General features: G+C 43.5%; 1 protein-coding gene and 1 non-coding gene across 4 annotated transcripts in view; both read left to right on the plus strand.

Moving 5' to 3' along the window:
* HERC2 (HECT and RLD domain containing E3 ubiquitin protein ligase 2) overlaps positions 1-25,873 on the plus strand; it is a 290,972-nt gene that overhangs the window by 260,789 nt on the left and 4,310 nt on the right. For all 3 annotated transcript variants that reach the window (XM_058294806.1, XM_058294807.2, XM_058294808.1), the window contains exons 79-89: positions 382-596; positions 10,719-10,896; positions 11,542-11,703; positions 13,659-13,750; positions 13,952-14,091; positions 15,706-15,893; positions 16,432-16,629; positions 20,759-20,842; positions 24,070-24,211; positions 24,421-24,615; positions 25,213-25,325. In XM_058294806.1, coding sequence (XP_058150789.1) covers positions 382-596; positions 10,719-10,896; positions 11,542-11,703; positions 13,659-13,750; positions 13,952-14,091; positions 15,706-15,893; positions 16,432-16,629; positions 20,759-20,842; positions 24,070-24,211; positions 24,421-24,615; positions 25,213-25,325 — 1,707 coding nt within the window. The remainder of the gene's footprint in view (positions 1-381; positions 597-10,718; positions 10,897-11,541; positions 11,704-13,658; positions 13,751-13,951; positions 14,092-15,705; positions 15,894-16,431; positions 16,630-20,758; positions 20,843-24,069; positions 24,212-24,420; positions 24,616-25,212; positions 25,326-25,873) is intronic.
* On the plus strand, positions 1,957-2,062 carry LOC111764657 (U6 spliceosomal RNA). The gene has a single exon (XR_002797219.1). It is a non-coding gene; the product is annotated as a U6 spliceosomal RNA (small nuclear RNA).

The raw sequence follows: 25,873 nt of genomic DNA on the forward strand, positions 1-25,873 counted from the left end.
TGTGTCCATAGAACATCTCACAGCATGCAACTGGCTTCATCAAAGCATGCAAGAGGACAAGAAAAAGTACCAACAAGATAGAATCAGTCTTTCATAACCCAGTTACAGAATTGACAGCCCACCACTGTTGCCATATCCTTTTCATTAGAAGCAAGTCACTAGGTCCAGCCACATTCAAGAAGAGGAGATTGCATGAGGATGTGACTGTCTGGGTGCAGGATCACTGGGAACCATGACAAAATCGCCCACCGTGGGTATTGAGGTTGTACTAGCCTCATGGTAAAAATATTTAGAGTATTTATTGGGTTTGTTAATTACTAAATACAGAGTATTTGGGTAAAAAAATACAATGTTTTTATTATTATTATTTTTTTATCTTAGCTATATGCCACTGGGTATGGTGCAGGAGGAAGACTAGGAATTGGAGGAACAGAATCTGTATCTACCCCAACGTTACTTGAATCCATTCAACATGTGTTTATTAAGAAAGTAGCTGTGAACTCAGGAGGAAAACACTGTCTTGCCCTCTCTTCAGAAGGAGAAGTTTACTCCTGGGGTGAGGCAGAAGATGGAAAGTTGGGACATGGCAACAGAAGGTATTATGTGAAAGCATTTTAAATGTTATGTTTTCCTTTCTTTTTTGTTCATTTGCTTGTTTGCTTAATTTTTCATGCAGTGTCTTAGAACTTTGTTTTTCAGAACGTTTGCAAATTCTACTCAAATAAATTAGTGTTAATCATGCAGTTGTCAGAAGTAAGTTCATGTGCCAATATGAGCTTACCCATCTGACACCTCTGTTGAAAAAAAATATGAGTTTTTGCTTCACAGGTACCAAACCTGTCTTTGTCCTCCCCATGAATCATCCACTGAATCATATTTGTTATTTGTAATATGCATGATACTAAAACTCTAAGTACAAAAGAAATGGCAGTGGTAAGGGAAAAGGCACACACAGATGACAGTTTTTTAAATGAAGCAATCAAACCCAAGTGTTTTCAAACATTAAAATTAATGGAGGAGAGGATGTGGCTCAAGCTATTGAGTGCCTCCTTCCCACATGGGAGGGCCTTTCCCATTGCCCAGTGCCTCCTAAAAAACAAAGAAGTAAACAGCAAGCAAACAAAGGAGTAAACACCTCAGGGGAGCTGATGTGGCTAAGTGGTTGAGTGCTGGCTTCCCGTATATCAGAGTCCGGGCTCATTCTCCATCTCTGATACTTAAAAAAAAAAATTAATGGAAACTACCAGCCAAGTTGGAGTAACAGGGATCTCTCCTGTATGAAAAAACTAAAATACAAGACAAAATATATGAAAGATTGGCTCTAAAGACCTTGAATATTAGGCATCAAAGTACAGTGAGCCCTTAGAACTGGGAAACAAGCAAGGTGAGTCCTAAAAATTGTACCAGCCTACTGCCTGTGCAGTATCTATGCTGTAATGCAGAAAGAAGAAACCCAGGTAGATCCTGGTAGACTCTATTAGTAGAGGAGACTAAGGACTAGAAGTCCAGGGAGGCCAAGATACCTAGAGAACACAGAGCAAATTACCAAAGAGAAGAACTCCAGAGATGCCTTCATTTGAGCTCTGACCATCACATGTATGTGAGATTTCGTGAGGCCAAAGAACAAATGACTTAAAGGATTAGAAGGAGAAGTCTTCAGAGCTCACATAGGGCGTGGGATAGAGCCTATTCCCCAAACCTCACAAGTCACAGGGCATGGTTAGAGTACTAAGAATAATTTGCTCAGTAGTGTAGGAAAATTAACTGTAAACCAAGTGCTGTTCTGAGTCCACCAACAAAGCTTAAACCCAAGACCCAAAATGATTAAACTGTTTAGAAGTAACTTAACCATATTTCAGATGAAGCTTAAGAATATTTTTAGGAATACAAACATAGCACACCCCCAACAAAATAAACTTCATGATGTCCTGCATCCAGTCAAAAACTAGTAGGTGTGTGTTCGCTTTGGCATCACATATACAAGAACTGGAATGATACAGAGAAAATTAGCAATGCCCCTCACAAGGATGACGAACAAACTCATGAAGCATTCCATATTTTTATGGTGAGGGTGATTGACCAAGGTCATGAGGTTAATAAATGGGATTTAGCTCTAGCAGTCAAGTTTTAAATCTTGTAATCTTGTGTACCATGTGTGGTGCATTCCATCGTGGCATTGTATTGACCCAGCTGAGGGATGAATTGTAAGAGATATATTTTAGAGATTGCAGTGAAATTTATTAAAGAAATTCAGAAGCACAAAACAAAACGAACTACCAGGTGTGTAAAGAACAAGACAATACAACCCATAATGAGGAGAAAAAGCATTTGAAACTGACCCAGAAATGACCCAGGTGATAGAATTACTAGATAAGAACATTAAAACAGTTATTTTTAATTATATTCCAGATCTTTAAAAAACTAGAGAAACATTTGAACATGTTCAGTAGAGATTTGAAGACATTTAAAAACCCAAATCAAAGTTCTGATGATGGAAAGTAGAGTATCTGAGATGCAAAATATATGAGATAGGATTAATAACAGATTGGACTTTGCAGAAGAAAAAAGATCAGGGACCATGAAGATATAACAATCGAAACTCTAAAATGAAATGGAAAAAAGAATGTAAAATGTGAACAGAGCATTTGTGTACTGTGGGACAGACTCACATAGCCCAAAATACCATAATTGGAATCACTGAAGGAGGAGAGGCTGGGAGAATTTGGAAAATAATTGCCTAAATTTTCTAGATTTGATGAAAACTGTAAACATAGATTCAGGAAGCTCAGGGAACCCTAAGCTTGAAAAAACTTTAAGAAAACTACACCAAGGCACTTTTTTATCAATTTGCTCAAAACCAGAGAGAAAGAGAAAATCTTAGAAGCAGCCAGGAAAAAAAAAAAAAAAAAAGGTAAGGATGACAGCACATTTCCTACTGGAAACAATGCAAGCTAGAAGGTAGTGGAGTTACCAAAAGAAAAAAAAAGCTGAAAACCTGAATCTTTATCCAGTGAAAATATTTTTTTCAAGAATGAAGTTGATTTAAACTTGTTCAGACATACAAAATTTGAAAGAATTCAACACCAACAGACCTACAAGAACAAAAAGTGTTAAAGGAATTTTTTCAAAACAGAAGGAAAATGTTACCACATGGAATCAAGGATCTAAACAAAGGAATGAAGAAATTACTACATGGGTAAATATCAAGGCTTTTCCCCTTGTTGTGCAGATCTCTGAGATAATTGAATATTTCATGTATATAATAAAAATAAGATGAGGTGTTTAAAACATGCATAGAAGTATGTATGCATACATACATATGTATGTAAGCAGTAGCACCAACACTGGGAGGGAATAAAAAGAGGTATACTGTTGTGAAGTTCTGGTACTAAATGTGATAGAGTATAATATCACTTGAAAATAAACTGTGGTAAGTTAAAGGTGTATTCTAGAAGCCCTAAAGCAACCACTAAAGTGACACATCAAAGAGTTTGACAAACCAACAAAGGAATTAAAGTGGAGTCATTAAACATAAAGGCAGTTATTATAGAAAAAGAAGAAAAGGGAGCAAAGAACAGATGGAACTAATAGAAAATAAATAGCAAGATGGTAGATTTAAACCCAAATATATTAATAATCATATCAAATGTAAATTATCTAAACACCCCAATTAAAAGTCAGAGATTGTCAAAATGAATATAAGAACAAGATGTAAGAGCGATATGCTGCCCACAAGAGACCCACTTTAAAGATAAAGTCACAAATTGGCTACCAAACTAACAGTAATCAAAAGAAAGCTGGAGCATCCGCCTGCCACATGGGAGGTCCAGACTACAAACCCAGGGTCTCCTGACCCATATGGTGAGTTGGCCCGCATGCAGTGCTGATGCACAAGGAGGGCTGCACCCCACATGGAGAGCCACCCTGTGCAAAAAGATGCCTGCCTGGGAGTGGCGCTGCACACCTGGAGAGCTGACGGAGCAATGTGATGCAAGAAAAAGAGACAGAGATTCCCTGTGCTGCTGACAAGAATGCAAGCAGACACAGAAGAGCACACAGCAGATGGGCACAGAGAGCAGACGGGGAGGGGGGGTGGCGCAGGAAGGGGAGAAAAATAAATGAAATATATCTTTAAAAAAAGAAAAAGGCTGGAATGTCTTAATTATATTAATATCATATAAAGTAGATTCCACAGCAAAGGATATTGACAGGGATAAAAAGCATATCATAATAACGAAGGGATCAGTTGATTAAGAGAACATAACAGTCCTAAATATTTACATGGTTAATAATAGACCTTCAAAATAAATGAAATTTAAAAAATGTTTAAACTGCAAGGAGAAATAGATAAATGCACAATTATAGCAAGAGATTTTCAATACCCCTCCCTAAATAATTGGTAGAGTAAGTAGATAGAAAATCTGTGAGGAGTAGAAGACTTGAACAACACTATCAACCAACTTGACTTAATTGGTGTTTATAGAGCACTGTATTTGACGAAAGTACTTTCTTTTCAAGTACGCATTGAACACCTACCAAGTTAGACCATAATTTAGGCCATAAAATTAATCTCATATATCAAAAGGATTCAACTTATACAAAGTATGCTCTCTCACCATAATGATGTAACAAGATCTCTGGAAAATATTCCAAATATTTGGAAAGTGAATAATCATTTTCAAAATAACCTGTGGGTCAAAGAAGAAACCAGAAGGTAAATTTTAAGTATTTTTGAACTAAGTGAAAATGAAAACAGTGTATCAAAATGTGTGGAATCCGTCAAAAGCTGCACTTAAAGGGAAGTTTACAGTTCTGAAATGCCTATTTTAAAAAAGAAAAACGGTCTCCAAAGACCTCAACTTCTACTACAAGAAATTAGAATAAGAAGGATAAGTGTAACCAAAAGTGAGCAGAAGAAAAGAATAAGAAAGATTAAATAGAAAACAGAAAAACAACAATGAAAATCAAAGAAAACAAAAGCTGGTTCTTTCAGATTAAGAAGGTTTCAGATTAAAATCTATAAACTTCATCTAAATTGATCAAGTAAAAAGAAGATACAAATTATAGGAATATTCAAAATGAGGGAGCTAACACTAGCATAGAGTGTACAGATATTAAAAGGTAATCAAGAAGTATAATGAGAAGTTTTATATCACCAGATTAGACTTTTTATATGAAATGGACAAATTCCTTGAAAGGCACTATTAAAGCTCATTCAAAAAAAAGGAGGTGATTTAAATTGCTATATGTTTACTTAAGAAATTGAAACTCCCACAGACAAGCCCAGATGACTGTTGGTTTCTTGTAAACATTTAAGTAAGAAATAATACCAATTTTTCTCAAAAAAATTGAAAAGGAGAGAATTCTTCCCAATTTATTCTATGAGACCATCTTAATTTTATATCCAAACCAGACTAGGACTTTATTAGGACAGTACATACATGCAAAAATAGATGTAAAAATTCTTAAAGTTTTTAGCAAACCAAATCCAACAATATGTGAAATAGTACAACATGATCAAATGGGGTTTATTCCAGAAAATCATTAGAAAATAATAAAGGTAAAATCTATTGAAGAAAAATATAAGTTGCACTTCATAAGAATTAACAACTTATACTCTTTGAAAGACCACCATTAAGAGATTGAAATGACATGCCACAGACTAGGAAATCATATTTGCATTCATTAGCAGATTAAGGTCTTATATCCAAAATTTATGAAGATATTTTATAACTCAGTAAGAAAACAACTCAGTTTAAAAATGGACAGAAGATTTGAATCTGTCAAACAAAGAACAAAGTTAAAGTTTAGTTAAACTTAGTTAAACAAAGAAGATACATAGATGGCAATTAAGCACTTGAAAAGATGCTTAATGTTATTTGTCATTAGGGAATTACAAATTAAAGCCATACTGAGATTGCACTAAACACCTATTACAATGTCTAATATGTAATAGACTCATTTTACCAAGTGTGGGTGAAGATTTGTAAAACCTGTACGTTAGGAAACATTTTGACACTGTCTTAGTTAAACATACATGTATTACCATATAACCCAGACATTCCACTCCCAGGTATATACCCAAGAGAAGTGAAAGCAGATGTCCAGACAAAGACTTGTATGTGAACGTTCACAGTAGCGCTCTAATAGCCCCAAACTAGAAACAACCCAAATGTCCATAAACAGGTGAATGGATAAATAATTTGTATATTCATATATTGATATATGCTACTCAGCAATAAAACAGAATTGTCTGTTGTTACCCATAACAACATAGATAGGTCTTAAAATAATTATGGTGAGTCAAAGAAGCCAGACATGAAAGAGACACACTGTATGATTTCATTTACATAATATCCTAGAGAATGCAAACTAGCCTTTAGTAATAGAATTCAGGCCAGTGGTGTTTCTTGTCTGGGAGGCTGGGTTGGGGAAGGGTTGAATTGGGGTAGGAAGAAGTAATTACACAAGGGCAGGAGACAGCTTTTGGAGTGATGTTTATAGTCATCATCTTCATGTGGTGATAGTTTCACAGGTATATGTCAAAACTCATCAAATTGAACACTTGAAGCCTGTACAGTTTAATGCATGTCAGTTATTTCTCAATGAAGCTGCTAAAAAGTAAGCTTGAAATTCTGAGTTACAAAATTGGGGAGTGATAGTTACCAATTGCTGGCTGGTACGGGTTCCCCTGTATGCAGATTATCAGTAATGACAGCCTTAGTTTAAAAAAAAAAATACGGGCAAATTTTTTGGGCATTTATCATCTTAAACTATGCTAACCTTTTGCCATTGCAATGCTGTGGGGAAAGAATGGGACTTTTCAATAAATAATGCTAGGTTAAGTGAATATTGATATGGAAAAAAGGAAACTTCTGCCTCACAATTTATGAAAAGGTTCAATTTTACTTGGTCATAGACAAAAACTAAAACAATAAATCTTCTAGAAGTTAGCATAGAATGTCTTCATGACCTTGCTATAGGAAGAGATTTGTTAAACAGATCACAGAAAGCACTAACTATAAAGAAAAATGATGAAAAACTGGATTTCATTTCAATTTAAGAAAATCCTAAAAACATTAAAAGGCAAGTCATAGACTGGGAGAAGATAGTCACACTATGTAGGTCATCAATTTCATACCCACAATATATAAAGATTACCTACAACTCAATAATGTGAAACAACTCATAAAAAAAACCATGAGTCTAGAACAAACAGGTCACCAAAGAGGTTGTACTAATGGCTATATTGATATATATTTTAAAGTTTTATTTAGACAGTCCAGATATTGCCATGGGTCTGCAATAGCTGCACTCTGTCACACTGCTGGTGGAAGTCTAAATTGGAGCCACCCTATTGTGGAAATGTTGGCTGTATCTAGTAAAGCTGAAACCAACATGTGAAACTTCACAAACATAATGTTGAGAGAATAGGCACAAGAGTATGTGTCATACAATTCCGCTTAAAGTTTAAAAACAAGCAAATCTAATCTGTGGTGATAAAGGACAGAGTAGTGGTTACCTTTGGAGAGCTTTTTAAAAAAATATTTAATTTTTAAGGAAGCTTTAGATTGTGTAAATGTTACATAAAAATATAGGAGATTTCCATGTTTCCCACTCCCTCCCCTTCCCATACTTTCCACATGAACATCATCATTCATTAGTGTGGTATATCTGTTACAATTGATGAACATGTATTGAAGCATTGTACTAGCCAAGGACTGTAGTTTACACTTTGCCCCACACAGTTTTATGGTTTTGGCAAAATATATAATTGCCTGTATCTGTCATTGCAGTGTCATTCAGGACAGGTCCAGTGTCCCAAAAATGCCCCAGTGTACACCTATTCTTCCCTCTCCCTCCCCTCAGAACCTCTGGTGGCCACTGCCTTTTTATCAATGATACAAGTTCCTGCATTGCTAGAGAGACTTGTAAGATGCTGGTAATGTTCTGTCCTTGAACCCTTAATCTGGGTGTGTTACCCCTGTATGTTAACTTGGAAAACTCATCAAACTGTATACTTATTACTTACTTTTCTGTTTGTATATTAAACTTTAAGAAATGTAATCGTTAAAAATATGGTAACTAGCTTTTTGATGAAAATCATGCAAATCATACAACCTGACCTCAAGTTTTCCCAGTTATTGTACCAAATATATTTCCTAAGTAATTTATTGTTAATCAATTTGCACTATAATTGTCATAAAACAAAATGCATTCATTCTATTATACAACTCAATGAATCTTGACAGTTGTGTATACACTCATGAAACACCACTGCATTTAAGGCACAGAACATTCATTTGAGGCATAAAGCATCACCATTACTCCAAGGTCTCTTTTGTCCCTTTGCACTCAATCTCCCTGTTTACCCACATACATGCCCCTGTCCCATATAACTGCTGATTTGCTTTCTGTCACTAAAGATTAAGTGTATGTTTTTTAGAATTTCATATAAATGAAATCACACAGTAAGTACTCTGTTGTGTAATACTACTTTCACTCTGTTGTGTACATACTTCTATACTTCCTGGCAAGACACTGAAATTTACCATGTTGTTGTATGTACCCAAAGTCCCTTCCTTTTCATTGTCAAGGTAGTATACCACAAATTGGTTATTCTTTCACCTGTTGATGGACATTTGGGGGCTATTACAAATAAAGCTGCCATGAGCATTGATGTACAAGTCTTTGTGTGGGGATACATGTTTTCATTTCTCCTGGGTATCCAAGGAGTAGATTTGCTGGGTCTGTGGTAAATAGTATGTTCACTGTTATAGTACTCTGCCAGACTCTGTCCACAGTGGCAGAATCCTGCTTGCATTCCCACCAGCTGTGTTTGCAAGTTCCAGATGCTCCTCAACTTCGCCAATGCTTGGTATTGTCAGCCTTTCTAATATTAGCCATTTCAGGGGCTGTGTAGTGATATCTTCAAAATGATTTTAATTTATATTTCCCTGGTGACTAATAATGCTAAGTGTCTTTTTATGAGTTTCTTCATTATTCCTTTTTTTTAAACTTTTTTTATTATCTAACATATTACAGACAGAATACTGCATAAAGCCAATGTGTATATTAATGAATTATTAAAAGTTGAACATCTTTTTAACTCTCACGTAGGTCAAGATGTAGAATATTGCCTGTTGTCCCAGATGCTCTCTGCCCCATTCTTGGTCGTTCTAATCTTCTTTTGTGAATTATCTGTTAAAATCTTTTGCTTGTGTTTTTATTGGGTTTGTCTTCTTACTGATTTATAGGTGTTATTGATATATTCTAGATACAAACAACTTTTTTGTCAGATATATGTTTTGCACATATTTTCTCCCAGGATGTGACTTGGCTTCTAAAGAAACAGAAACTTTTAGTTTTGATGAAATCCTATTTAGCAATTTTATATTTACGATCTGTGTGTTTTGTTTCCTTAAGTAATCTTTGCCTATCCCAACATTGTAATGATTGTCTTTTATGCTTCTAGTAATTAGGTTTAGAGTCTTCTTTTAAGTCTGATCTATTCTGGTTAATTTGTAGGTGGTTTTAAGTGTCAAGGTTCATTTTTCCTACATACTTTCGTAGCACCATTTGTTAAAAAGGTACAATTATGCCAACCCAGGGTCCACAGGATGGAGTAATAAAATGTGGATTAGAGTGAACTTACTGGTATTCTGCTGTAGAACTATTGTGATTAGTAATAGAAGAAACTGTAACATTAATCTGGAGAAAGTGGCCATGGTAGTTGCTTAGGGCAGGGAGAGGGAAGAAGAGATGAGATGTGGGAGCATTTTTGGAACATGGAATTGTCCTGAATGATATTGCAGGGACAGATGCTGGACATTAAAAACCTGCCATAACCCCACTGAATAGACTGGGAGAGAGTGTCAACTACAGTGTAAAACTATAATCCATGTGGTGTAGCAGTGCTCCAAAATGTATTCACCAAATGCAATGAATGTGTCATAATGATGAAAGAGGTTTTTGATGTGGAGGAGTGGGGTATGATATTGAGGGGTGGGAGATGCAATTATGTGATGCAGTTTAAGAAGCCTTGGGAAGGGTGTGACGGAGTGGAGTGGTGATGGTTAGACAATGGGTGAGAAGTGACACTTTTGCTTATCTACATTATGACTTGAATGCTTAGGGAAAATTACCTTCAGGATATCTGAGCATGTAAATTTGGAAGATTTTTTTACTCTTATACACTGCCAGATGGAATCATCATTTAATTTACGTGAAACAATTCTTCCCACAAATTCACTTTGCTTTGACCTAAAAGTGGCTGAGCATGCTGAGAGAAATGCATTATTTGTTATCACCACTTTCCACGTCATGGGCTTGTTTGTAGCAGGGATGGGCAAACTATTTCTGAAAGGGTTTTTTGGTTCACATGGAGTCTTTGTTATGTATGCTTCTTTGTTTTTATGTTACAACCCTTGAAAAACGTAAAAACCATTCTTAGCGCAAAGACCTCTGAAAAATAGGGCATGGGCTGGATTTGTCCCATGCCCTGATGTAGAGCTGGCGGAGTCTTCCCTGGGGCTCCTTGTGTTAAGGAGATAGGCTGGAGATTTTGAGATTCTTTGAGATTGATTGAGCAGTTAATTGATTTGGAGGATATGAATTGAGAGGTATGCATTGAATAAGCAACAAACCCAAACCCCTAATACATGCTAAGTTTAAAACTATTAAAAAGACTTCATTTATATTTGGTGACTTTCTTGTAGTCCCTGTGACCGCCCTCGTGTGATCGAGTCCCTGAGGGGCATCGAAGTGGTGGATGTTGCCGCTGGTGGAGCCCACAGTGCATGTGTCACGGCTGCCGGGGACCTCTACACGTGGGGCAAAGGCCGGTATGGCCGCCTGGGGCACAGCGACAGCGAGGACCAGCTAAAGCCAAAGCTGGTGAGGAGCCCCGGGGCGCCTGCCCTGCCCTCTGTGTTGAAATGGGACGACTGCGGAGAGGGGGAAGCTTGTCATTTTTAATAAATTTTAACAGTCAAGTGACTCCTGTTCTAGATGTATTTTAGATTTAGAATTAATAGTCAAGCCTCATTATTTATTAGTAGGTTTTCGTTTTGGTGGAAATAAAAACCATCTTGTTCATTTAAACAGGATAATGTGTATTTTAAATAGCCTTTTGTGTATAATAGTAAGTAATACTTGGCATTTAGTGAAATGCTTTGGGCTTCTAAAAGGCCATGGCATTTTGGATCCAGCAATGCAGTGAATGTCAACTTTCGTAGTGTTGTAAGGTTGATTCTTTTCTGTTGTTTATTTGTTTGTTTTTGGGTTGATGCTTTGAGGACACTGTTAGCTGCTTCCTACAGTTTAAATGGACATAGTTCAGTACATGAAGGTAATTTATGCTTTTTCTTAACAGGACCATTAAAACTGCCTATTTTCTTTGTAAAAGCTTCAAAGACACCTCTGTAAATTAAAAAACAAGAAAGAATTATAAAATTTTGAAGCCTCTCCTTGTTTAATGGAGAGCTGTAGGCTCCTCCCTGCTGTGGTCAGGTAACCCAGGCTGCTTCTTTTTTTCTGAAGGTGGAGGCCCTGCAGGGCCACCGCGTGGTGGACATTGCCTGTGGCAGCGGCGATGCGCAGACCCTCTGCCTCACCGATGGTGACACTGTCTGGTCCTGGGGGGACGGGGACTACGGCAAGCTTGGCAGAGGAGGCAGTGACGGCTGCAAGGTGCCAATGAAGGTATTCCTGTTTCTGCACTGTTTCCTCTCCTGTGCAGGCCAGGAGACTGTCCCTGAGCTCTGAGGCCTGGGTGTGCTCTACACCCCCATTGGGGGTCTCCGCAGGATGCTGCGACTGCAGCCTCTGAGCCACCACTCTCCTGTCCTTCTTCTCTTCCCAAGAGCATTTCACTTCACCTTTACCTTTTTGTAGAAAATAAAATGGTGATTAGATGAAAAGAGAGCAAAGAGCCCTTGGGTATTACGTGATATTTTAAGTGATATTTGTGCTTTTTTGAGAAATTCATATTACCTAGTGGGAAAACCACAAAGCCTATGTTTTATTTAGTATATAGGCCTGTTTGAGGCAAAAAATCATTCACCACTCTTTTCATTTTACAGTGGCATATAGCTGTCACACTGCAAACTGTGGGCTGTAATAGTACTGGCTAAGGGTTGCCCTGAGGAGCCAGATGACTGTCTTAGGGGACAGCAATGGAGGAGGCCAAGAGGGAAAGGGCGAGTCTGCCCCATGTGTCTGGGAGACAAGCTGTGTGGGTCAGGCACATTTCCAGGCATTTGTGAGAGTCTTTCTTTTTGCCTTTGTAAAATGGGAGAGTCGCGAAAACTGTCCTCAGAGAGTTAGAGTTAAACGTTAAGTAATTGAAGTGTTTCCATCTCTAAATACTTGCTCAGTGGCCTTTAGGGTGGTATACTTACTACCATGGGCTCAGGAGTGAGGGAACTATGAAAGAAAATAACCAGTTTCTCTGTCCACGGTGTTTTCCTCTCATGTTGGGTGGTGGGAGAGCTTGTGCCAGAGTAGAGACCCAGCAGTTCGTAGCATCCCTGTAGCTCACATGGGGCTGGGGATGCCTGTGCACAGGGGCTGGCTTATGTGGGCAAGTGGCCTGGCCTTATGTGCCTACTTAAAGTTTAATTGAAATTAAGTGAGATTAAATGTGACCCCCAGCCATATGTCACAGGCTCAGGAGTACATTTGGCCAGGGCTCCCTCACAGGCAGTGCCGATGGGACATGTCCATCAATGCAGTGCGTGACTTTCTAGGTGATGTCCAGAGCCAAAGCCATGTAGAGAGTGGTCTGTGTGGCTATGAGGAGCCCTTGTCCTGCGGGCTGCCCTCTTGGTGGGCCTGAGCAGCGGCGAGCACCTGTTGCAAGGCCAAGGGGCTTGGGGCTGCCTCTTTGTTCTGATCCTCTTTGGCTCTTTTTCCATTACTGGGATGTGGTGTTTTAACCATGTCACCCTTACAAAGAGTCTCCCCATTGAAAACTCTTGTCTTTTGTGGATTTTCATATGCCACAAAGGCTCTGCATCGCCACAGATTAGGACACATGGCATCGGGAGGGGATGGAGGGCACCACCATCATGCAGGGATGGCAGCATGATTTTAATTAACAAATTTAGATATGAGAAAAACGATGGGTAATCAGTCTCTAGTGTGTTGGGTAAAGGGAAAATGGGTAGAGTAAGCTCCACTGAGGCCCTGGAGGCTGGATTGGAAGGGTCTGCACCCACATGGGCAGATGGACCTGGATGGAGGTCTGGACAGAGAGGCAGGGTTATCTGGCGTCCAGAACCCGCGACTCACTTGGCCATGCCTCCACCTCTTGCCTTCCTGTTTTTGTTTCCTCTCTGTTGCTCTTCCCCTGTGGGCCTCTGTGGTGGAAGAGAGGCTGGAGGTGGATGAGTGGAGTGTGGGGGATGCTCAGGGATGATGCTGCCGCGAAGAGGAATGAATAGGAGGGCCAGTTCTAGGGAGAAAGGATTGCAGACCTTTGACCATCAAGAGGCCTGTGCCCAGGGACATGCGCCACACGTGCCCTTTGGGTCAGAGTGAAGTGTACCCTCTCTCCCCACAGCACTTACTTGGTTAAGTTGGGCAGGGTTTTAAGTTGTACTGTTTTCAGTAGTAATCTTGACTGAGTCATTCTAATTGAACCTTTCCCCTTCTAGATTGACTCCCTTACAGGCCTCGGAGTGGTGAAAGTGGAATGTGGATCCCAGTTTTCTGTTGCACTGACCAAATCTGGAGCTGTTTATACTTGGTATGAGAGATTCCATTTGTTTAATCCTACCAGAAACAGACTTTTCATTTCTTTTAGTAGATTGCACTGTAAGGTTTTGCACTGTAAGTTTTACAATGGGTCATGATTTGCATAAGGAGTACAGTGATCAAACCAAGGATGGGGCAGGGTGGTGAAGGGAATGACTTTGCACCTGTGCATTCTGTGCTCTCCTGTATGCAGGGGCAAAGGTGATTATCACAGGCTGGGCCATGGATCCGATGACCATGTCAGACGACCGCGGCAAGTCCAAGGGCTTCAGGGAAAGAAAGTCATTGCGATTGCCACTGGCTCCTTACACTGTGTGTGCTGCACAGAGGACGGTAGGTGTAGGCAGCCCACGCACATCACAGAGCAGAAGCGTTTTAAATCTCACTGTGCTGCTTTGGGACTCTCATCTGCAGCAGTTATAAAAAGAAAGGGGGCAAGGGGGGCACTTACCATTTATTTTGAGATTCTGTCTGTGATAGGCAGGATTTTGGCCCCACTATCTTCACTCCCTGGTATTATACTGATGAATGTGTTACATTACTTGGCTGTGCAGAAAAGTGCTAATGAACCAGGCCTGGGACTGCTGTCCTTAGAAAGACGCTTGCGAGGTTCGCCCTCCGCTGGTATCTGGGAACTTGGATTTCCTAACCAGTAAGTGTGGCTCACTGTCTAAACTGATTGTACGAATAACGTGGTCTGTGCTGAACAGCTCCTTTCCTGCTGGGAACCGGGAACTTTGGTATGTGCCAGGTAGACGGTGTCCACGTGACTAGCCCCCAGTTATCAGCCTGCACGCTGATTTGCTAATCATCTGTCCTGGTAGGCAACTTCTCACATTTTTTTCCTTTATCATAGAAGTAGATTGGAAACTGTGCTTCACACCAATCCTCTAGTCCCCACTCAGTGCCACGGGGCTCATTCTAGTTTTCTCATTCCACATTTGTTGTAACACCTTTCTCTTTGAGTGAGCAACTTGGATCCCATTGTTCCTAACATAGCGTCAGCCACTTCTCCCTGCAAGTGACTGTCTCGCATATTCCTCTTCGCCCTGCCTTCCCACATGGTTCCTGATCCCACCCAGGCTCTGGCTCCCCAGTTGGGCCCCCTCACGCTCTCAGACCGCACCTCCAGGGCGCCCCTTCTCACTTGCTTACACTGCAGCCCTCTCCCTGTCCCCAGTGGTTTTAAGGCTGGATTGCTCAACAGGAAGAGCAAGGGTGCAAACCACTCCCTGGACAGTGCAGGGATTGTGATAGAGCATGGTGGGCACGAGCTGTGTGCTCCCTACAGCACTCCTGCACTTGGCAGGGCTGGTGATGTTTCCAGAGACAAGCACTGTCTTTTCCTGCCAGACACTGGGTGACCTTAGCCTCAAGGATGTTTTTATGGTGCCATTTTGTGTCTGGGACCCAGCATGGCACGCTGAAAAGTGTTAAGATTCTCATGGATCCCTAGTCATTGTGTAGGATATAAATAGGTTTAGGATGAACTACATGTTCCTTCACAAACACTGATTTAGTCGAGCTAAAAATGGACTTTTTCTCCTCCATTTAACATGTAAGCCCACTTTGGGTTATTAAGAACATTACCATCTGTTTTAATATTATTCTAATTAAGAACTACTGTGGCTATGTGCAGTCCTGTGAGTGAACGCTTAGATTTTAAAGACCAAAGTCTAGTGCCATTTATTAGAAAATATATCTTGTCCTGCAGGGACTCTTGAGAGTCCCAGCAAGTGCTCACCGCTTTGGTTGCTCTGGTGAGAGTGGGCCACGTCTAGGTTGCATGGGCAGTGACATTCAGAAGTTGATCACTGACTCCAAGTTGAACATGAAGGAGTGATCACAATTGTTTGTGATGGGAGAACCTTGGCATTATGTGTTCATTGGTCCTGGGTACTGAGCTTTTTGTCACACACACTCATGTTCTAAATTCCCTTCCTTTAGGTGAAGTTTACACATGGGGTGACAATGATGAGGGACAGCTTGGAGATGGAACAACAAATGCCATCCAGAGGCCTCGTCTCGTCGCTGCTCTTCAGGGTAAAAAGGTCAATCGTGTGGCCTGTGGCTCTGCACACACCCTTGCCTGGTCGACCAGCAAGCCTGCCAGTGCTGGGAAGCTGCCTGCTCAGGTCAGTGTGATAGGCTGAGGCGGACAGGAGGCTTGTGGGTATGACAGAGTTACTACCTCAGTGCGTCAAACTCTACACGAGTACACCACATGCGCACTTCATTCTTCCACTGGGTATTTGCAGAGGTGTTCTACTGAAAATAATTTGGGCTCATAATGTTAAAAAATACTCTTTAAAAAATCTTAACATTCACGTCAGCCAACAGTCTGTGTAATACCAATGTGTACGCCTTCTAATCTAAATTCTAGATTACACAAAACTATTCTTGTAGCACATGCTTCACATGTTTCTTAGTAAATATATTTCTATAGGCTGTTTTGTTAGCATCTCCTTGGTTCCATGTTACTTGACTTAAGCAGTCAAACAGGCCAGAATATTATTTTAAAAACACCTTTGTGAGTTTTTTTCAAATCAAACACAGAAATTACAGCCTTTCTGTTTTCGATAAAAAAATAAATATTTTAAGAATCCATTTACAAAATGTGGTTTATCTGTGCATCTGATGCCTAAGTTGATTTACTACTGTTTTATTTACCAGGTCCCTATGGAGTATAATCATTTGCAGGAGATTCCAATAATTGCACTGCGGAACCGACTGCTGCTACTGCATCATATCTCAGAGCTCTTCTGCCCCTGTATCCCCATGTTTGACCTGGAGGGCTATCTGGATGAAACAGGACTTGGGCCTGCAGTGGGGTTTGACACACTACGAGGAATCCTTATATCCCAGGGCAAGGTATTCTTATGGCTGGTATTCTTAGCTGTGGATGAAGCTGGTGCCTTCAGGAGATTTTACTATGACAGAAGTCTCTAAACTGGGCAGGCACAGAATATACTTCATTCAACAAATGTGTATAGAGCACCTGCTGTGAGCCAAGTATTATTCTGGGCTCATAGAATATGTCAGTGAGCAAAGCAGACAAAAATCCCTTCCCTCATGGAGGTTAGAGTAAATATTAATAGTGTGATGCTGCGTTTCCCCGCTTGTACTCCCTGCCTCACCCCCAAAAGTAGATCGCAGAGCTGAGCTCTTCCTCATGTGGCAGTTCCTGCTTGCTTGACCCTGACACATGTGAGCAGTTCTCGTTGGCAGGCAAGGAAGACAATGAGATCATATCTTTCCCCAGGGATGTCCAGCAGGGGGCGCCAAATGACACAGCTTCTCTTAGAAGTTAGGTGCTAGGACTTAACGGAGATGCGTAGTTGAGTAGTGGCGTAGTAAATGATGAGCAGAATCGTGGATGAGGGTGTCTAAATGCCACTGCTCAGATTTTGACCCATTGAAGTTTTTAGTAATTGGGGCTTTTTAGAAAGGATTCAGGAATTAGAGGCTTCCCATTACTGGGAGTCATCAAGTTTCTGGCAGACAGCTTGACAATATGTTCCCAAACAGACTTCATTGTACAGTAGAGGGAGTATGTGCATAGAGAAAGAGGATAGAGAGGTTGGATGAGGACTCCTTTAATCCTGAAAAGGAAATATTTTGTTATCTAAGATTTTAGCCTTGTTTTAATGATGTAATAAAATGTGTATGTTTTGGAGCCCTGTCCAAATAGGTTTTCTTTTAGGATTGGCTTTGTTTCTACTTCACTGGAACAATTTCTTCTGGGCAAGATTGCCACAACATTTTATTTTCTTATTGTGGCAGAAGGGGCAAGTACACAGTGATAGGTATTGTACCTAATGGGAAAATCGCCTCCGATGATGGGGAGCAGGAAAAAAATGTGGGCTAGTAAAACTGACAAGCTTAATTTCAGTTAAAGAAAGTAGCAAAATTGATTACTTTCATCTTCATGTCTTTTATCTTTCAAAGTGTAATCAATAATAGGCACTAATGGGGGAAGAAAAGCCTTTGTGGGGAAGGAAAAAAGTGAAAGCATGGATGTGTGACACCCAAGACTGTGTGAGCACTGGATGCCAGAGCGTAGAGGGCTGGAGGCAGGGTTGGGACAGCTGAGGGTTGCCCTGTCTCCTGGAGAGCATGGAAGGCCAGAGAGTGTGGAGGGGGCGGCCAGAGACACGACCGTCATACAGGTGGTGGAGAGCTGCCCAGCTGTGAAAGCCCGTAACAGGGTGGTGGCTTTGAGGGGGGGGGGGCATGGGAGCAGCATCCAAGGGCTTCTGGAGGAGGCTGTCACAAGGCAAGAGTCTGAATGTCACCTCAGGTGCAAGGGGTGGCAGGGGGCCAACATTGTTGGACAAGTTTGAGAAGTGGACGTAGTTGGTGAAGGTGAGGAGGGTGGGTGGCTGTTACTGCAGGGAGGCATTCAGAGCCCAAAACAGAGCGTTGCAGGAGGGCTGGGCTGGGCTGCAATTCCAGTGGGAAGGGGAGTGGAGTGGAGAAATGAGACAAGCAGGAAGCAGGGTGAAGTGGGGGTGCAAGGCAGGGGTGTGGCAGGATGGCATGGGGGCCCTGTGAGACTCCCCACCTCAGGCTTGCAAGGGTGCAGGGTGTTGAGTGTGCCTCTGAAGCCCGTCCAAGGCTGTCAGCCTTGCCGGCCAGCTGGTTCACCATTTCCTGAGAAGAGAGAGGCTGACCCGTGGACGTGCTTGATGTTTGTCTCCGTTGTCTGCCTACTTTTTTTTTTTTTTTAAACATAAAACAATCATTTAATGGGTTTCTTGAATTTTAAGATATAGCAATGTGAAAAAAGTAATAAGAGGTTAAACTGTTCTGGAAAAAATGTCTGCCTACTTTTGAGAACTGACTTCCCGCTGTCTTTAGAGCACATAGGCAGGTCTGGGGGGTGATACAGAGAAGAATGTGCTCTGTGTTATGCTCTTCTATGTCTTTTAGATATCTGTGATTTTAATGTTTTTCTCCATCACATCAGCCTGTAAAAACAGAACTCTTTTCTCCAGTGTTTGGTTGTGTTGGGATCTTTGGGCTTGCCCCTGCTTGGCTGTGGTTTCTAGCCTGTGATCTGTTCTGCACAGCTCTTTCCAGGAGGGTGTTTGGGCTGGAGAGCTTGACTCCCTGCCACCACCACTGCATTTTGTCTAGCCTGGATACCAGTGTAGATTCTCAAGACAGCTGTCCTTTGGGGGCCTCCAGCCTCCTCGCAGGCATCTGCTTTAAATTTCTGTAAGCATTCCTTCCATGATGATCGAGACAAGCAGCCTATAAAGGAGCCTCCCCTTCACCTTTTGTTTTCTTGAAACCTAGAACCTGAGCAGCAGATTCCTACTGCTCGGGGTCCTCCCAGAGCCAGGCAGGAGCGGGCGCCTCCTGGGATGTCCTCCCCCGTGCAGTGTTCCTAAGAGGGAGCCTTGGTGTCTTGGTGCTGCTCATATGATCCCATTACTCTACCACCAGCATGCCTCTCACCTCTTCTCTGTCCTCAGGGACTGCCTGGCCAGGGGCTCCTCCCCTTCTCCCAGATCTCCCTCTGTTCGCCACCATTAAACATTTTAAAAACTTCCTCAGCACTGTATTCTTATTGCTGCCCCTACAAGTGGCCCATCTCTTCCTCCCTTTGTAGAAAACATCTTGGCCATTTGTACATTGCTCCCTAGCCCACTGCAGGCTGGTTTCCTCCCCAATCTCACCACGAAAAACAACTCTTGCCAAGGTGAAGGTACCTTGATGAAAATGGGGCCAGGTGGTCTCAAGCCTCCTCACCCTGTGAGTCTTCCCTATGGCTGGCCCGGCCTGGAATGCCCTCGTGCCAGTGACTGGTGGGCATGAAACTCCGGCACTTTTTCTCTGGGATGCAACGTCGACCACCATTCCATCCAAAAGCACTTTACTCAGCTGCTGGGACCCTCTGGGGCCTCCCGCTGCCTCCAGGCCTCAGGCTGCTTGGTTCTTCCCCGCACTCGTTATGCTGTGAGTTTCGGCTCTTTGCTGCGTTTCCTCTAACACAGCTCTGGAATAGGAGCCCACCCTGCTCCTGCCCCCAGGACTCCCCCAGACTGACACGAGGGCCCTCCATGCCCTCAGCCAACATGTGCTCTCCTGCCAGCCCCCTGATTATCTACTGGGCTCGAGATGCTGATCTGGGACACCTGCTGAGTCTGTCTCGTTTAAGTCTCTTGAATCTGTGTCCTTTTCCATTGGCATAGCTGCTGCCACTGCCCTTGCCTCCTCATGGTGCCTGTTCTCTGACTTGTGCTGACACACCTCGGCGCTCTGACGTTTTCTGATGTGTCCTGACCTACCCTGACAAACCCCCCACAGAGTCATGCTCCAACATGAATTGGAGCATGAACACAGCTGGTCTCTTCTTTGGTTTCAGGTGCTCTTAGGTGAAGCTTAGCTCCTCAGGGCTTTTTCCAAGCTTGGGCTCTGCCCCCCATACTCTTTTCCTTGCAGTCTATGCCCTGGGCATTCTAGATTTCCTCAGTTCATTGGATGCTCACCTCCAAGACATCGTGCATATGTTTTCCCTGCCACATCTCTCTCCTCCCACCTGCTGCATGCTTTGTGATCACTCCTTCCTGTGAAGCACGTTAGTTGTTTAATGGCAGGGAAGGTGCTCTAGCATATGCTGAGGGCGCAGGCCACGGCCTGAGGTGTGCAGGTGCTCAGTGTTCACCTCCTGCATGGAGCCCGTGGGTGCCTGAGAGGACACACTCTCCCTCTCCATGCTTTTGCACCTTCTCCTTAGTGGCCCAGGCAAGTGGAACACCTCCCAGCCGAGTGCCGACAGACAGCAAACAGCTCTGGGCACCAGACTGCCACACGGACCTCCCACTGGCTGGAGCTGTGTACCTCTGGGTCTGTCTGCATGTTGTTGCCAGGCCACACCACACAGTCCCACAGCAGAAAAGCAAGTTTTCACTTTTCTAATGAGGTGCAACTAAGGAAGTGTGACTTTCAAGGAGTGGGAGATTCTGAATTTTGTCTGTTTGACATGTTTTAGGAGGCGGCTTTCCGAAAAGTAGTGCAAGCGACTATGGTGCGAGATCGCCAGCATGGTCCTGTCGTAGAGCTGAACCGGATCCAGGTACCATAGAGGGGGCTCTTCTGAACTGAACCAGCTCTACGATGTCGCGTTCTCAGGGCTCCACTGTGTGCCCACAGCCCAGGAGGACAGAGCGCGGGTGGCCTGATGCTCTGGGTGGTGATGTCCTGTGGGTGATGTCCTAAGGCTTAGGCTTCCTGGTAGGAATTTACATATTTTTTTTTTCCAACGGAAGTAAATAAAATTTGTTGCGTAAAACCCAGAGGTACAAATACAGGTAAGCAAAAAGGGGAAAATAAAAATCACCCATCTTTTCACCCAATGCAGTACCTATTACTGTTACATTTGGGTGTGTGTATATACGTTTGTTGTAACCAAAATGGGATCCCTGTCTTTGTAACTTGCATTTTGTCCAGTGGATGCTTCCTCAGCCTTCTCCATTATAGGAGACAGGGTGCCAGGGTGGGGAGTAGGGAGTGGCTGCTTGTCGTCCTCTTGGAGGGATGTACCTACTTGGTCAGAGTCCTGTGGTTGGGGCTTGAGTGTGGCTGCCCTTTTCCCTGACCCAGACAGGCAGCAGTGAGCTGTGTCTCATGAGAGCCTGCATTGTTCCTGGGGGGATGCCCGGAGGCCTGGCCAAGCCTGGGGCCATAGGTGCATGCCTCCCACCCACAGCCCTGCAGGTTTTCTGTGCCAGAGAACTGAGAGGTAGACCATCTCTGAATTTATACTGGAATCAAGTGTAAATAAGCTTACAGTTACAAAATTAATTCACAGAAGGAAAACCCTGACCACTGGTTCCAGAGTTGAAAGGCACTTGACCTTTAGTGCGCAAATGAGATTGGCACAGCCTCTTGGAATGGAAGCAGAGAAGTCGGAAGAAGACAGTTTTTGTTCCTCTGCCATTTTTGTATTCACATGTGATTATCACCCTGATGTTGGTTACATGACTAGTATTTTTCCAGAATTGTACTTGGGGGCATTTTGAAGTAAGACATCAAACTCCCATCCTTTGTTGGACACCCCTTGTGACTCACTGGTGGACATGGTCATGGGCCTTTCCCTTTTAACTGACGTCAGAGCTGTTCCTGTTAAGCTGTAGGTCGGTGAGCTCATTTCATGAATAAATGGACTGTTTAGTGAGGCGCATAAAAAAGGTATTACTCCTCCACCTTGGATGATCATTTTGGTTTGTTGTGACTTATTAGGTCCCAGGGAATAAAGGTCCTAGGAATAAAGTAAGGAAAGCTGATGGCATACGAACACCCAGTGCAAACTCTGGATCATGTAATGCTCCCTCAGGTCAGCCCCAGGTGGTCCTCACTGGACCAGTGTTTCTGAGCCTGTCAGAGGGGCTTGGGCTTTTCAGGAAAGCTTTGCTGACCCAGGAACCAGGCTAGGCCTGCTTGGTTCTCCCTCTTCTCCCACATCTCAGAAGTCACTCTGTGCCTCTCTCCTACTTTCTGTGTCCCTGGCACATCACCCAGCATTATGAAAATGCTGGGCATGTATGTGAGAACAAAATAGATAAATGGCGAACGGTTTTATAAGGGTGTTTTTAAAAAGTCCGTCTTGGATGATGCTGAGTGGTGTATACCCAGTGGCCTCTGCTCGAGATGCCACGCTCCCCTGAGTTAGGTCATCTATATCTATCAGAGCTGGAAATACAAGTGTTTTCCTTTCACTTGCATAGGTCAGTCTCTTCTGGGGATAATGTGTACTCCAGCATGTCACTGCGAGGATTAAATGAAATAACATTTGTGAGCATTTGCCAGAGTGGGTGGCACACAGCAAAGTTCATTCAGGAGAAACTATCATTGTTACTATTGTCTCTGTTCTTAAACAGTGTCAGTTATCATAGTAATTTGTGCTATAAAAGGAGAATTAGCTGTTTAATCTCAACATAGAATTCACTAAGAAGTTAAAGATGATGAGACTTAACCTGGAGAATTTAATATAAAAGTATACTCTTCTGATTATTTTTCTTTAAGTTCCATTTTGACATAATTTCAGACTAAGCTTCACAGATGATTCTGAAACTCTTAATTGGCAGAAACAACATCAATTTAAGGGCCTTCATCTGATTTGTGTGAAAGCCTAGGTTAGGGTGAGAAATTGTGGGCATGAAGAGTGGTTGTATCCTGGGGGGTGGACACTGCCGACTGGAGGGTCACCATCGTGGTCAGGTCGGCCTCGGAGCCCTGGGCGTGAATCTTGTGATGCTCAGGCGGCTGGGAGGGCCCTTCTGGAGGCATGGGAACACATTCCACAGCTGTCTGGCAGTGGCAGGAAGCATCAGGTTACAGTCGTAAAAAACGACAGGACTGCAGGTTACAGTCGCCCCACCACAGCTGCTGCCACCCTGGGGAAGCAGTCACAGAGGGCTGGAATCGCTTGTGCAGAAACCAGGTTGCGAGGGGCCTGTGAACTTCATGGGCATGAGGGAGGGAAGTGAGGAGTGGGCGCCGCGCCTCTGATGCTGAGGATGGAGGGCCTGAACTCAGCACTGCGGGGCAGGCACCGAGTGGCTTCCTGTCCTCACAGTGGTCCATGGTGGCAGCTCCAGGACGCAGCAAGCTGTGTGTGTGCACAGTGCTGTCAGCTCCCATTCACATGCCTGCCCCTACAGGGGGATGGATTTTCCTCTTAGGGGCCTCAGGACAGTTAGAGGAAGAAAATGAGTTGACACTGGGCACTTAGGAAGATGCTCTGAGACAGTAGCCAGGTGGCTGGCCCTTTTCCAGGGTGAGGAAAGCTCTCCTAGGTGGGCATGACCAAAATTGTGGACAAGATTGTGGTAGGATAGTGATTATTGTTAGGTGGACGGATGCTAGCAGACTGAGATGCAGAGGTCATCTGTACAGTTCCTTCGTGGTTTCCATTGGTGCTTTCGTTTGGTGCAGCTTCTGTAATTTTGTTGGGTAATCATAGTGTCCTGTGAGGTGGTGTTGGCACTGCATGCGTGAATGCCTGTGTCTGCCATTCCTAACAGCTCCTCAGGTAGGAGCTCTCCACACCCTACATCGCGAGGGTCTCCTGCACTTACGCAGAGTGATGTAGGCTCACGCCAGAATCACGCCGGGCTCAGAGAAAGGATGTCGGTCCCCCTTGAGATACCATAGGAGGAGGAGCAGAGGCAAGAGGCGCCAGGGCTTGGCATCCGGTGCAGGTGCACATCAGGTGGCTGCCCGCCTCGTGTCTGTGGCAAGTCTTGCTACTTGCTTTCTTTGCTACAGCTATTTCATCTTTTCTTTCTTTCTCCTTTATAGGTAAAACGTTCAAGGAGTAAAGGCGGGCTCGCTGGCCCTGATGGCACAAAATCTGTCTTTGGGCAGATGTGTGCTAAAATGAGCTCATTCAGTGCAGACAGCCTCCTCCTCCCACATCGCGTCTGGAAAGTCAAGTTTGTGGGTGAGTACTTGGTCTATGTGCTGAAGAACTTTTATTTTCCAAAGATAATGAGAGGCTGTGAGCCTGCAGTCAAACCAGGCAAAGCTAACCGATGGGGTGGGGCTGAGCTTCACCAGGGCCAGTGAGTGCTCAGGTTCGCAGAGAGCCTGAAGAGCCCACTGCATGCTTTCCCATGTGTTGTGGGTCACTAACTCTCCTTTCCACCCAAGGTGAATCTGTCGACGACTGTGGTGGTGGCTACAGCGAGTCTATAGCCGAGATCTGTGAGGAGCTTCAGAATGGACTCACTCCTCTTTTGACTGTGACGCCCAATGGGAGGGATGAGTCGGGGGCCAACCGGGACTGCTACCTGTTCAACCCGGCTGCCAGGGCTCCCGTGCACACCAACATGTTCCGTTTCCTGGGTAGGTGTCTGTCCACTGACAGACTGGCGAGTCTTCGCGCTTGCCTTTGATAGTCCAGAGTCTGCGCTCTGACTTGCTGCTGACAGTGGATACTTGCCTATTTACTTTTAGCTCTTCAGACTCTTTCCAATAAAAATATCTTCTGACTTTTTTACTGCTCCTGGTGGGGGTTTCCACTTACACCTGCAGCTCTCCAGGTCTGGGGCAGGCATGGGCCACTGCTCTGCAGCACAACACCTGCTGTCTTTGGGAAGCTGTTGGTTTTTGCATCCAGTGAACCATGATTGGCCTCTCTGGCTTTTGTTGATTAGAGGAGTGTGAGGAATCTCTACCTTGGGATGTTCTTTGGTGGCATTAAAAACTTGGCCTTATTTGTCACAAAGAGATGAATAAGAGTTTAGAGTACACAACTCACCTGACTTTATACAGGACAGAATGTTCTAAGGGCGGACTAAATGTCCATGAATTTGGGTGCCATTGATCTAAAAGGCACACACAGCGTTTTGCTAATTCTCCACTGTGTTTCTGAATCAGACTAGAAAGATGTTTTGGCACTGATTTCAAATGTCTTCTGCTCCTTATGTTTTGACTGATCAGGTGTGCTACTGGGCATTGCCATCCGAACGGGGAGTCCACTGAGCCTCAACCTTGCCGAGCCTGTGTGGAAGCAGCTGGCTGGGATGAGCCTCACCATCGCCGACCTCAGCGAGGTACCTGCCGGTGTGGCCTGTGGAGCACCGGCTTCACAAGGGGAGGCACGGGAGTGCGCCACCAGAACCCTGACAGCGCAGTGCATGGGGGGCACCTGGGCCTGCCTGGGACGCACCGTCTGGGTGGACCTATGATTTGGCCAGAGGCTCCCAGCCACCACCTGTGGGCCCCAGAGGAAGTCACCTGGCAGTAGGCCAGCTTGTTTCTAGGACTTGGTAGGTGATCTGTTTTGTGCTGCTTTACAGACTGCAGGCACTACTTATCCTTAAGTTTTTTTGTTATATAAGAAGATCCCAATTTTTTCTTTGAAGAAACTGAGCCTGGGGGTGGCTGGGCAGCTGCTCAGGTTCCCAGATTAGTGGTGCAGACCCTGGTCTTGGAGCACGGCCCAGACTCTGCCACTCCTGTAGGGTAGGTTCAGGCTCTGCCCCGCCTGTAGGGTAGGTTTAGTTGTGTATTGGTTGTTGCTGCCTTCTTGGCAGTTAGTTTTAATAAACTTCCTTGGATTGTGGAGTCTCTGCTCGGGCCCTCGGGTGGTGCTTTCTTG

Source organism: Dasypus novemcinctus, chromosome 3 (assembly GCF_030445035.2).
Source record: "Dasypus novemcinctus isolate mDasNov1 chromosome 3, mDasNov1.1.hap2, whole genome shotgun sequence".
Taxonomy (NCBI): Eukaryota; Metazoa; Chordata; class Mammalia; order Cingulata; family Dasypodidae; genus Dasypus; species Dasypus novemcinctus.